Source organism: Siniperca chuatsi, linkage group LG11, assembly GCF_020085105.1.
Source record: "Siniperca chuatsi isolate FFG_IHB_CAS linkage group LG11, ASM2008510v1, whole genome shotgun sequence".
Lineage (NCBI taxonomy): Eukaryota > Metazoa > Chordata > Actinopteri > Centrarchiformes > Sinipercidae > Siniperca > Siniperca chuatsi.
Window position 1 is genome coordinate 105,668 of NC_058052.1, and position 13,730 is coordinate 119,397.

The window sequence follows — 13,730 nt, forward strand, 5'->3', positions numbered from 1 at the left end:
TTTCAGTTACAACCATCAACTTTCTCAGAGCACCACTCACCCTCATCAGGACTACCTGCTACAGAACAAACAACACACACTGTATTCAAACCAGTATCAGTAGAAACCCTGTTGAACTTTGATTCATCAGTGTCCTCTCTCCACCTTTTTGAACTTTTGAAAACTCTAATCAAAACCCAGTCAACAAGCCTGTGATTGTATGTATATGTGTCTGAGTATATACCTGTCCTTTGGCGAACCCACAGAGAAGTCGAGAGCAATCGTGGTTGATGCTAAGGGCGGAGACAGCTCCAAACTCTGCCCCAGTTGCCTTGGTACCCAGGCAGAGCCGCAGAGCCTGGTTGGTATCTGAGGAGGAAGATGAAGAGGACATTTAACTGCTGAAGCAGGAGTACAGACTTAGAAAAGGTGCGGATGGTAAAATAAATTCAAAAAAAGAAACTCAAGGTTTTCTCAGTCTTCAAGTTTAACAATGGAAAAACTGAATCATAGAGTACATCAATACCAAAACACAACAGACTGGCACCAAATGAAGAGCTGGAAATGCAATAAAAACTGCTAATTGCAAATAACCAAATTAAAAAACAAAGCATGCACCAAAGTAGTTCGGCCAAACCAAAATGGACATGAGCGGTGATGTCAGGTTGAACACAGAATGAACAACATTAAGCATGAGTGACCCATCTGACAGCGATGATCATACCTTTTCCTGCACAGGCATCATTATGTCAGCAATATAAAGAGACATGGGTCAGCCCTGCTGAAACCTCATCCCCAATTAAACCCCAGTCAAAACCCAAACAACATCACAGTATGAACTTCAAACTGGTTCATTTTGTATCTGCTTTCACCTAAACCAGGTCAGCAGCAGGTTTTTGTTGGTCATACCTGACTTCCTCACACTCCTGTTATTGCAGCTCAACAACATTCATCATGTTGAGCTGCAGTAATAGGAGTAAACAATAAGAGAACCATTTATAACCACAGATATTGTCTGAAAATTCCCATGTTACAGTCGAGAAAAGTAGTCCGAGATCTCTGACAACAAATCCATGAGCAAAATCATCCACTGACCTACTTAATGCTCTGAATGTTTTTGGAAAATTTCTGAATCTTACTGAAACTGAGCTAGTTCCTATAGCTAATACATGGAAATAGATGGAGCCGTGGCCATCCTAGCTGTAGCTTGGACCATGTCTAGAATGTGATGAACTGTGAGGCATTTTGCGGCGCTTTCTGTTCTGAGGTTAAAAGTGTTCCGTAAGTGTAGTCCATTGATAAATTCCAGCCATATTAACAATACATAACATTTTTAATATAATAACTCCATTTTGAATGTTCCTGCTGTCTTCGCATCTATGTAGACCATTTATTTGTTATATTGTATATATAGGGAAAATATATAACAGTTCTGGCAATTCTTTTGGCAGCTTTAACACAAAACAAAATCAAACTATAGATTAAAAAGTGATGCTAAGAGACCATTCATGTAAGAAAAAGTAAAAGAAAAGGAGAAGAAAAGAAATCTGCAACAGTTGTCAAGTTTTCAGCCATCTTGTGAAGATTTGGAGACTGTTCATTTAGGATTTGGCTGCCTGGTGAAGTGTTGGAGGCCGTTTGTGAACTTGCTCTTGTTATCTTTCTTCTCAAATAAAGGCAAACTGCTGTATTTTATGAGTGGAGAGAGGTCTAAAGATTCTGTCCCACCGACAGGTCACAGCAGTGTTTCTGATGGTATTTCTACTTTAGGAAAAAGTTTTCTAAAGCAGCTGCTTGTGGATGTGAAGAGTGGTCAGAGGTAGAAAGATTTTGTTGACTAACTAATGCCTGGTGTAAGATGCACGGTTAGTATTAATATTTAGAGTTGTTCACTGGGCCATGATCAAGGACCAGTGCAGAGTACTACTGTAATGGATTAGGGACAGTGTATGCATGAGTGTGGCTTCACGCTGGGATAAATAAAATACTTTAAGTTACAACAGTTTTGGTTGTGTATTTGGATTGTTTTTCTGATTACAGATATTGGTTCTCAGTACTTGTGCCCTGCAAAAAAAACAAAAAACATGAACAGTTACTCGTAAAATACAGGTACCTGGTTCACCCCTACCTCTTCTACAAAAAAGTTGCATGTACACACTGTGCAGGCTGCTGGTTTAGAGCTCTGGCACATTCTCTATTCCAATTCAAGCACTGATTACTGCAAATACTATTCTTATGACTGATAGGACTGCTGATTGAAACTCTTAAAAAGATAACCCTTTTAATGGTACTACTGCTGCTAACTACTACCATTATCATTGCTCCAACTATACTGCATACTGTACACTAACAGCATTACAATTAATGTTGGAACTATAATCTTTCCTGAAAGCACCATTACAAATGCCAGTGACATTATTTTTACCAAAAATTTACTATTAACGTTGTTAATGCAGTTTACTTACTTACTTTATGTACTGATTTAAAACTTTTTTTAAACAATGAGTAGGATTTTCCTAAAAAACAATAAATAGACTCATTCAAAAATCTCAATCATCACTTATGACCCACTAGAAGTGTGTGGCGGTGTCTGTATCTGCAGAGACGCTGTCCTCTGCCTGTATTTTCTTAGTTTGCTGTGTTCGGGACGTTTCTGGGCGTCAACCTTTGGGCAGTGGTGTGTAGCCCCCAGCCAATAACAGCGCGGTGTGTAGTCCCCAGCCAATAACGGCACGGTGTGTAGCCCCCACCCAATAACAGCGCGGTGTGTAGTCCCCAGCCAATAACAGCACGGTGTGTAGTCCCCAGCCAATAACAGCGCGGTGTGTAGCCCCCAGCCAATAGCAGCGCGGTGTGTAGCCCCCAGCCAATAACAGCGCGCAGGCTGTGAGGTCGGGAGTCTATAAAAACGTAGCGAGCAGGTTACGTCGCTATCTCCGTCTCTCTCCTCTGCTCTCTGTCTGTGTCATGGATGTATCTCCAGCGCTGACACGGTGCTAAACCAAAGTGTGCGAATAGGTCGGGCTATACGAGACTGTAGCTGTATAAAGAGCTGCTCTTCATTTGGTCTGTGTGTCTGTTTGACCAAGAGCGGGGCTGCACACACACACACACACACACACACACACAGGCAGAGCAGAGGCTGAAGTGTTGCTTCGTCTGCGTTCACACAAAATCCGACAATGTGGCTCCTAAAACAATCAGAAAATAACGTTTTATTTCTCTGATTCACTGCTTTGTTCTCGCCAACGCCGCTCTCTCTCTTCATTCACTCTCTAGCTCTCTCTCTCTTTCTCTCGCTCTGAGGCTGGGAGGAGGGGCCAACTTTGAATCATGTGTTTGCAAACAGCAACTGACAAATCCTATTTATTCTGCCTTTAAGCCTTTCAATTCAAAAGAGGAAAATCGTTTGAAATCGATTTAATACTTTTCTTCTCGTTAAACTAAAACAAGCACACAAACTGAATTCAGTACATTGATATGTGGCCACAGTGCACAAGGATCCAATTAACCTCATCATTTTGACTTGGTGAGAGAACATACAGTAATGTTTGTACTTCTGCACACAGTAGTAGTAATGTATTTTTTAAACACTACTTGCATAATCACATATTCACTGTGTGCAAAACTCTATACTAAGGAATTGATGATATTTTTGATTCCTGCTTTCCAAAAAGGGGCCAACTTACTTCAACAACTGTTCACTTAGCAGTAGTCTCATTTCATGGTCAGTGAATTGTCACTCTGTTTTGAAGTGTTACCCTGTGAACATGGCAGAGCAGTAAGTCCTCCTGACGTCTCGCCCTGTACAAATAATGGATACCCATTATAAAAGGTTAAAACAAAAAAAGCTCCAAACAAAAGCAAACATAGATGTAATCAGTTTGATCCAATCCTGTCAAGGTGATAAGGTGGTGGCGAGGTCCGGGAACATAGAGGGCAGCTGATACTGGACAGGAGATAAGGAGGAAGTCAACTGGTGCCTAAAGGTCCTGATTACCTGAGTCAATAAAAGCCAGTGTGTGAGCAGCTCATGCGCAATGTGACTTCACCACCACATCCTGCCTGAATCCTGAACCAACAATCTGTCAGCTCAAACCACTGGTTTCGGCTTTTTTTAACTCTGCAGATCATAAAAAGGTAAGTACTCCTATATTCACATAATGTGTGACTTTAGACAGAACACATTAGTGATTCTAGATCATCTTTACTAGAGTAGGCTGATGTTGCTGATATTGTTTTAGCAAAAGATAAAGTTTCATGAGATTCATTTCCACATGGACATGTTTCATTACCAGTTGTATACAATTTTTCTACACCACTTCTCATCAGTCTATTGGTAATTTGGTCTTAGTCCTGAGATCAAAATTCCATGTGTGTTTTAGTCACATTTAGCTAACTTCATCCTTCTTATTTTGAGTAAATTTTTACTCTGGATATTTTTGTGGAAGAAAGAAAAGTCAAAGAAAATCAACATTTTAGTCTAGTTTTAGTCATCCATTAACTTATTTTGTTTATTTTTTATTTTAGTGGATCCCCATTAGCTTCTACCATAGCAGTTGCTAATTTTACTGCCCTACCCTAACCCTAACATTAAATTTCAATCCAAATTAAAAAATTAAAAATAGAAAAACAAAGCACCTGATCTAAACACAACCAAATCAATCAAAACAAAATAACAAAACTATCAATAACATCCAAAAATGGTCCTAATTACCACATATATAATTAACAAAATGAAGGCAAAGAGTGTGCCAAACAAGCACAGCAAAATGATGATTACAACAATACATCTACACTTAATTACACAACCATCCATAAAATTCCTGAAAATTAAGATGACATCAAATTGAAAAACATGTACGTTCAGTCTTATACTCTGTTTAGTCTGTTTTATCTGCATTTGTTTGTTAAACATGTAAGCACTTTCTGATTCTCTAATACTGTTTGGTGACGTGCTCCATTCTACAGAAGCCCTGTAAAGAACTGTATGTTTTAAGAAGTAAGGATAAATAATTGTGGTTTATCCACATACTGAGTGGGATATGGAAGTGTTTGACCAGAGCATTTGATGAACCTGTCTAATCATATTTCGGACTCCAATAATGTCAAATTCAGATATAATCCTGGTAAGATTACAAGTCATAATGAACTTTAAAAGCTATTTTATCGCCACAGGGCTTCTCTCCTGACACTACTACACACTCACTCTCTCTTTCCATGGAAACAGTGGGTCCCAATATCAAGCTATTTTTTCTGCAAAGCCAGGCTGTTTATCATTTATTTTTCCGTCACCTTCTCACATGGCTGAGCTCTTTGTCATGGAAAAGAGTTGTTTGTGAATAGTTTTCACTAATTAAATCAACACTACATAAGGAAAATTTAAAATTCCATCTAATAAAATGTTCCAAAATATAATGATTCTGGATCACATGAAGCCTGTAGGGGTAGTGCAGTTATTCAGCCAATCTACCTGAAGCAATAGACATGCCTACTGACATTTCAACTTGGCAAAAAGGTAATAATATTATATAATGGCTAAATTCCACTTAGATGAGGCATGGTTATTGGCACACCTTGGTATGTGGAACACAGCCATCACTACTTGGTATTAGTTCCATCTGTGCTTTTCATCAGTGTGTTTACATGCACTTAAGTAACCAGGTTACAGTCAGTTTACTCCAGAGAGCTGATTCCTTAAATGCCATGCAAATGAGAAATTTCCATGGTTCCAAAATATTCTTTTTTACAATCATTTTTTAACAATAACGTTGTATGTGACAAACATGACAAACCACATGCTGACAAATGAATGATGGCTCTACCTGTCCAAGATGATACATGGAACCACCTTCAACCCAATTAGTGAATGAGAACAGTATTTGTGTTAAAAAGAGAAAGGGAGAGCAGCAGAGTGGTGAGTATGACTGAATTTACCATGTGAGCTATGACTGTACAGGCAATTGGAACAATTACTTCCTAGGCTGCAGACGCACACACATGCACAAAAATAACTAATCTTTTTAACTTACAACTAAGACTAGTGCGATTAGTGCGCATGCACCAGCGTGCATGCTGCCTGTTGCCTTAGCTCCGTCTCGTCGTCTTACTTTTTCCAACTTTTAACTTTCCCTTTTCTTCCAAACTTGGGTAACTTGTGTGTAAGTATAATTTAAACTACGCTCTTTACGAAAATGAGGGTAGAAAGTGTTTTGGTACTTTTTTTCGCCGTGGAACTTCTTCTCCTGCTACTCGGTCAGGGCACCACTGCAGATCAGCTGTTTGGCCGCATTGTTTACACCAGGGAACAGCTGAGAGCACTGAAGCCGAGCGGCATGGTGCCCAGGACAACCAATGTCCCCACTGAGATCTAGAGGAGGACACACCGAGGATGCAGAGGTGGAACGAAGCGGCGAGGGAAGAGAGAGGGGTGCAGACAAAAGAGACTTAAGAATAAGAGATTTAAGCCGTGTCTGCCTTCTCTCGTCATGGGCAACGTGAGATTGCTGGCGAATAAAATGGACAAGCTAACGGCATTAGCCCAGAGTCAGACAGAGTTCCGTGAGTGTAGTTTGATGTGCTTCTCAGAGACATGGCTACACCAGGATATCCCGGACGGTAAGCGGATATTCCGGTAAGCGGAAAGGCGGCAGGCTTGCTGTTCTGGTTAACAACAGATGGTGTAACCCTGGTCATGTTACCATCGAGCAGAGTATCTGTAGCCCGGACATTGAACTCTTAGCTGTGGGACTCCGGCCATATTATCTGCCACATGAATTCTCACATGCCATTGTTGTGGCTGTTTACATCCCCCCCTCTGCTAACCCGGCATAGGCGTGCAACGCCATTCACACCGCCAAAGCACAACTCCAGACTCAACACCCGAGTGCACTCATATTAATCTCGGGTGACTTCAACCATGTCAGTGTTTCAACACTAATTTCACCCAGTATGTGAGTTGTCCTACTAGAGAGGAGAGGACACTGGACCTGCTGTATACTAACGTTAAGGATGCATACAGCCCTTCCCCCCTCCCCCCTCTGGGTAGGTCAGACCACAACCTTGTTTACCTTAAACCCTGCTATGTGCATCTGGTTAAAAGGCAGCCCGCGACCACAAGGACAGTGAGGAGATGGTCAGAGGAGGCCTATGAGACACTGCAGGAATGTTTTGAGGTGACAAACTGGGATACACTCTGTGAGCCTCATGGAGAGGACATTGATGGGCTCACTGAGTGCATCACTGGCTACATTAACTTCTGTGTGGACTGCACTGTCCCAACTAAGATGGTCCATTGTTATCCAAATAACAAACCATGGGTAACAAAGGATATCAAGGACATCCTGAATGCCTTTACTGATAGTAATATGGGGAGGAGGTGAGGGCTATCCAGGCCGACCTGAAGGTGAAAATCAGGGAGGCCAAGGAGAAGTACAGGAGGAAGCTGGAGCAGAAACTCCAGCAGAACAACATAAGGGAGGTCTGGAGCGGCATGAAGAGCATCACTGGCTTCAGAATGACTGGCAGCAGAGGAGTTGAAGGCAGCATGGACAGGGCGTGAACAAACTTAATCTGTTCTTTAACAGATTTGACACACCAGCTCCTGCTCATCCCCCCTCTAACTCAGTCGGCTGTCGGCCCTCAGACTCCTCTGTGTCCACTGCTCCCCCCTCCCCATCAGGCTAACGGCCCTCTTCAGACTAATGACTTCCCCCTCCCCCACCTGTAACTTCTGCTGTGTGCCTGACTGCTGACCAGGTGAGAGGACAGCTGATGAAACTCCACTCAAACAAGGCTGCAGGCCCCGATGGCATTTGCCCCGGGATATGGAGTTCTATATGGAGTTCTTCAACATGTCTTCAACCTGAGCCTGAGTCTCCGGAGGGTCCCTGTTCTGTGGAAGACATTTTGCCTCGTTCCTGTGCCGAAGACGCCGCGTCCCAGTGGCTCCAACACTGGCAGACCACAGCACGTGCGCCTGCAGTACTGTGTATCAGACAGCGTGGTCAGCAACACTGGGGCCCCTCAGGGGACTGTCCTATCTCCCTTCCTCTTCACCATCTACACCACGGACTTCAGCCACCACACAGAGTCCAGCCACCTTCAGAAGTTTTCTGATGACTCTGCTTTGGTGGGATGTATCAGTGGTGGTGATGAGACTGAGTACAGGGCTGTAGTGGGGAACTTTGTCTCATGGTGCGAGCAGAACCATCTGCAGCTCAATGCGACAAAGTCTAAGGAGCTGGTTGTAGATCTACGAAGGGCCAAGGCACCAGTGACCCCAGTTTCCATCCAGGGGGTCAATGTGGACATTGTGGAGGACTACAAGTACCTGGGAGTACACTTAGACAATAAACTGGACTGGGCTAAGAACACTCAGGCTGTTTACAGGAAGGGCCAGAGCCGCCTCTATTTCCTGAGGAGGCTGAGGTCCTTCAACATCTGCCGGACAATGCTGAGGATGTTTTATGAGTCTGTGGTGGCCAGTGCTATCCTGTATACTGTTGCAGGCTGGGGCAGCAGGTTGAAGGTAGCGGACGCCAACAGACTCAACAAACTGATCCGTAAGGCCGGTGACATTGTGGGGGTGGAGCTGGACTCTCTGGCGGTGGTGTCAGAGAGAAGGATGCTGGCCAAACTTCATGCCATCTTGGACAGTGTCTCCCACCCACTCCATGACGTGCTGGTCAAACAAAGGAGTACCTTCAGCAGAAGACTTGTCCCCCCAAAAAGCACCACAGAGCGCCACAGGAAGTCATTCCTGCCTGTGGCCATCAGACTCTTTAACTCCTCCCTCTAAGTGTCAGTCTGTATGACCCTAGTTCACTAAACTGGACATTGATCATTACATCTCTGCAATACTTGAATAATTGTGCAATATCCGTGTAATACTCATGTGCAATATTTAGCTTTTTCCTATTTATTATTCATACCTCCATTACTGCTGTTGCAATACTACTTATTACTTATATTATTACATTGCATTATTATACCGGTAAACCCACTTGGTACTTAATTTATTTTCTGACCCGTTTTTATAGTTTTTATAGTGTATTGTATTATATTTTTTTGTTAGTACTTTCTCCTGTGTACACTGACGTAAAGGCGAGCTGCTGCAACAAAGAGATTCCCTTCGGGGATCAATAAAGTATTTCTGATTCTGATTCTGAAGACAAAGGAAACACCAGACCAATTCTTTATTTGTCTGGTATTTCCGACCACAATCCCAACCATTAATGCTTCTCAAGGTCTTTATTAACAACTAGTGCTTTAGTAAGCAGCCTTATTTGTCACCATAAGAGCACACTGTTTGTAACTTATGTAACCTTTGTGTTTTTTTCTCTGAAATCATAAAGTGATGTATTTCCTATCCAAAGTCATCAGTCAGCCTACTCAAAAGCTCAGACTTTAGCAGACCGTCTCTCTGCTTCAGAGATGCTGAATTAACTGAAATGATGCTGTCTTGTCTCTAGTTCACAGCCAGCCTTTTCCCCTGCCACCGCTCCACACCTCATTACAATGCCTCATCGCAACTGCTCTGTTGAGATTAACAACAACTCTGGCTGCTACACTCTCGCCAATCCAAGGTTGTGTGTTGCTTTTGTACTTTTTCTGAAGGTAGTGAGAGTACAATTTAAACCTGACTTAAGCAGTACTCTGGGTTGTAGTGGTAGTATTTTGTAACACATTTTTGCAATAATGTAGGCTAGTTGTGACAAAAGAATGTATACCATAGATTTTAAGAGTTTGTTTTAATGTGTTTTACCTGTCTTCTTGGTATCCTTTGATTTCAGTACATTAGTACTGTGGCCAAGAGAGCTCCACACACTGTAACTTAAAAAAACACAAATGAATGAGGCCAGAACTTTGGAAGAGACCCTCTAGATTTTTCCTGTACTGCTGAAGACTAATACTAGCTTCAGCTGGACTTTGGAAGTCATTTTTACACAAAACAAGGACTGTGGATTTTGTCTGTGATCTCTTTGCAGCCAGTACGGACAGGAGGAGTGATTACAGCCTCCAAAAACAAGTTACATATAGACATGCTAGTATTGTTTGAAAAAATGTGTATCTAACCTTTGATCAAGGTATAATTAATCATTGGCAATTATCACATGGCTTCAGTAGGAAGCACACTTTACAGCACCCCAGTCTGGTCTCTGTTTTTCCTGGTTTGGGCCCCTTAGTTCCACTGAAGGGAAGGAAAGCTTAATGCTTCAGCATCCAATGCTATTTCAGACAATAGTTTGTCATGCTTGTAGGAAGACACAAAAAAACAACTCAGCAATGTAAAATCTATGGTATGATTTGGAAAAAAAGATTTCTGTAAGACCCAGTCTGATATGTTGTGTCTCTGTGTTCAGGGTGTTCACTGAGAGCGGCTGCTGTGAAGTCCCTCTGCCACCCATGGTGGGTCCCTGCTCTGCTGTCAGCGCACTGTTCAACAAGACCACCGGCGCTGCCACCGGCGCTGTTGGCGTCTTCACCTACGACCTCTTCAACGCAGACCTGAATGACTACAGCCACGTCATGGCTGTCATGTTCTCCGTGCCCTACGACCGAAACCTCTACTCCAACTGGTTCGCTGTGGGCATCTTTGACAGAGGACACGACTGCGACTACAATCTTTATGATATTATGTATAATGGAAGTGAAAACAATTTTGTGAGAGCAAAGGCTGATGGCTCGTGCATTTCTTATGAGGGCGATTATGTTATTGTCAGTGCCTCCATGTCAGACTCAGGTGAAGCAGTCCTGAGGGTGGATATCAATGATACTGGCATGTATTAAGTCAAAAGAAAGATCCTACTGTTGTTATGTAAACCATATGAGAATCAATATACTTAAATATGAGGGCACATGAGTGTACACTAAATATTGGTTATTTCAGGTGTGATTTTCAAAAGTTGATGCCTAATTACAAATAAAAAACAAGACTTTTGTGTGTCCATCAAATCATGTCCTCTTTGTATTTGTCCATGTATAGATAAAATTCAACAGTTTAGGAATTTATTATCATGTTCTTACAAACAGAGCTAATGCAGATTTAATTTGACTTAATCATTTGCTTGAATTAAACCGATTACACCTTTAGTGCGTTCTCTCTGACACAAAGAGATCTAGTTGATACAGAGCTGTTTCTGGACATTTTGGTGCCCACTGGCACAATCAACGGGATTGATCTTTTTATCATAATATTGGGTCACGCTGTAGGGCGCTGTAGTGTCTTACACTAATGATACAGTAAGCCTGTGTTTAGGTGTTTGAGAAGGATGGACACTAGAGGGTAGCAGAGCGTTTGCACAGGCTGTGAGTTTCAATGTGAGTTTTGGGTGGGTGTGTGTACAATGTAGTGAGAGATTGTTTTGGTCATGTACATAAACCTTTGCTACCGTTACCTCACTCTGACTTTTCATGGCAGGTTTTCAACAAATCCTCCGAGGGGAAACACTCTCTGCTGCAACAAAAAGTTTCCCCTCGGGGATCAATAAAGTATTTCTGATTCTGAATATGTAATGAAGCCAAGAGAAAAAAGGGAAACATAACTTTGTCCCAAAATATATAGTATAAATACATAGGTCCGAAATACACACATGCACACACAGAACCTATACAAATGCAGTTGTTAGGGAGAGATGTTAGAGTGATGGGGCTGCCACATAGTCAGCACCCCAAGCAGTTAGGGGTTCGGGTTCCGCTCAGCAGTACCTAGGCGGTGACGCTCCATACTGTGGTCCATGCTGGACTTGAACCGGCCACCCTCTGGTTCCCAAGCCAAGTCTGTACAGACTGAGCTGATATATAAACCTGATATGTGCTAATGTGAGGTTAAGAGCTTCTATACAAGTACAATCTCATTTTACTTTTTTAAACATTTTATGCATACTCAGCAAGAACAACAACATCAGCAGCATTGCTTCCGCGCAATTTAATGAGAAATAACTGGTAACTACACTTAATTAGCTTTATCTACACTGTTTGTGTTGCATTTGCATTGTAAAAAGTTTAAAATGTGAAAATGTCCTTTACATCACTGTGAGTATATAAGGAGGGAAATCAAGTTTACACTCACCAAAGACCAGAGCCAGACCATGAGACGTTCCTACAGCAATCACACCCGACACTGTCTGAACACAAAAAATATACAGCTTAGAATTGATTAGGGGAAACGTTGTAACTTCACCAGCACTCACACAATCCAAGACCCACCAGTGGGTGTACTTTATAATAATAGTGGTTGCTGTAAAGTTTGAAAGTTTTTTTCAGTAGCGGTATTCTCATTGCGCTGCATTTTTCTAAACTATGATAACCTCTCACAAATGTGCGCACCCTCATGCTCTCCATTCTTCACACTTCACACAAAATTTCAGTGTAAATGCTGCAATTTCTTAGAAAAATATCTTCAACTTTGCTTTCTGTTGTATTGTTGTATAAACCCTTCTAAAACGGGTCGACAGTATTGTTTGTAGTTGACAGAAATGATCATAGCAATTTAAATAAATGCAAAACCTTGAATGTGGAGCATCACTGTAGCCTAATGATTACGGTGCATACCTGCAACGTCCCCGGATCGATTCCGGCTGGGGTTGCATGTCATACCCCTCTATCTCCCCTCATTTCCTGTCTGCCTGTCTACTATCATCTGTTGATAAAGGTAACATTTAACTTCCATTTATTTCCAATGTCTCTAGTATGTAGCCACTTTGCAAATTATGAAATTGCTATAAGTGCATCCTGAGGGCATAAATAGTCAGCCATCAAAATCTATAGAAAACTAATATCATCTCTCTTAGTTCAGTTGAATTCATAGTTGAATAAACTATACTCACTATAGCAGTTGGCAATCCAGCATCCACTTTTTCCTGAAGAAAAGATACAAATGTTTTATTATGCTTGAAAACAATCTTAAAAGGCATTAGTCTGCTGAAACAAATGTACAATTCTGAAGCTAGAATTAAAGGACAGACTTCTGTCACAATAAATCATCCAAATAAAAGCAGTTTCAGCAACAAAACCTGCAGGAACACAGAATGACTAACTGATGATCATCTTTCCAAACAAAAACAGAATCACTGCTGTCTGACAGCTGGATCAAGTGTTTTGATCAAGTGACTCAATACAATGACTCAAGCCCAGAAGTTACCATTAGCTTCAGTGAACCAGTAAGTATTTTAAGACCCATCATTTTAATGGTGTGCTGTAGTCTAAGACTAGAAGCAGAAAGATAGTCAAAGACAAACATGAATCATGTGATCAGCTATAATGAAAGACAAAATGCACAATTTAACACTAATGACAAACATAGTCATCCTTACAACCCTAACAACAATGATTATACATAAGCATTCATTGTTTTGAGATGTTTTATCATTTCGTTTGGTTCACATATCTTGGAAAACACTGTATTGAATCTGTACTTTGATCAAAAACACAAGACAAAAAAACAAGTCTTGTCAGTGTTGGAGGACATCAAAGACTGATGTAGTCCATTCTCTGTGTGCGTGCGTTAGTCTTACAGCAGCGGAGACGATCTGTGCAGAGATGCCCTTCAGCAGGCTGTGTCGAACAACAGACCCATGAACTGTCGCATTCAAATCCACTGTCCTCCTCTTTCTTCACACATGTATACACGTCAAACACACACACACAAAAAAGACATTTTCAATTTTATTACCTTGGACATGCTGCAGCAGCATCTGTATGGAGTCTACGACTTACTGTCCAGAAAACTACCCACCCTACAGATGTGT

The 13,730-nt window shown here is 41.7% G+C and overlaps 2 protein-coding genes across 4 annotated transcripts in view; one reads left to right on the forward strand and one right to left on the reverse strand.

Annotated features, from left to right (window-relative positions):
- Positions 1-13,730, reverse strand: part of vps8 (VPS8 subunit of CORVET complex) — a 110,634-nt gene that overhangs the window by 82,115 nt on the left and 14,789 nt on the right. For 2 of the 3 annotated variants that reach the window (XM_044212997.1, XM_044212999.1), the window contains exons 4-8: positions 13,497-13,593; positions 12,810-12,842; positions 12,053-12,107; positions 704-709; positions 224-348 (exon numbers count right to left, since the gene is read on the reverse strand). In XM_044212997.1, the coding sequence (XP_044068932.1) occupies positions 224-348; positions 704-709; positions 12,053-12,107; positions 12,810-12,842; positions 13,497-13,593 (316 nt within the window). The remainder of the gene's footprint in view (positions 1-223; positions 349-703; positions 710-12,052; positions 12,108-12,809; positions 12,843-13,496; positions 13,594-13,730) is intronic. The other variant, XM_044212998.1, reaches the window with a different exon arrangement.
- On the forward strand, positions 3,962-10,935 carry LOC122883901 (DELTA-sagatoxin-Srs1a-like). The gene is made up of 3 exons (XM_044213004.1): positions 3,962-4,119; positions 9,453-9,566; positions 10,344-10,935. Exons 2-3 carry the CDS (start codon positions 9,499-9,501, stop codon positions 10,768-10,770), a joined length of 495 nt encoding a protein of 164 aa, XP_044068939.1. The 5' UTR covers positions 3,962-4,119; positions 9,453-9,498; the 3' UTR covers positions 10,771-10,935.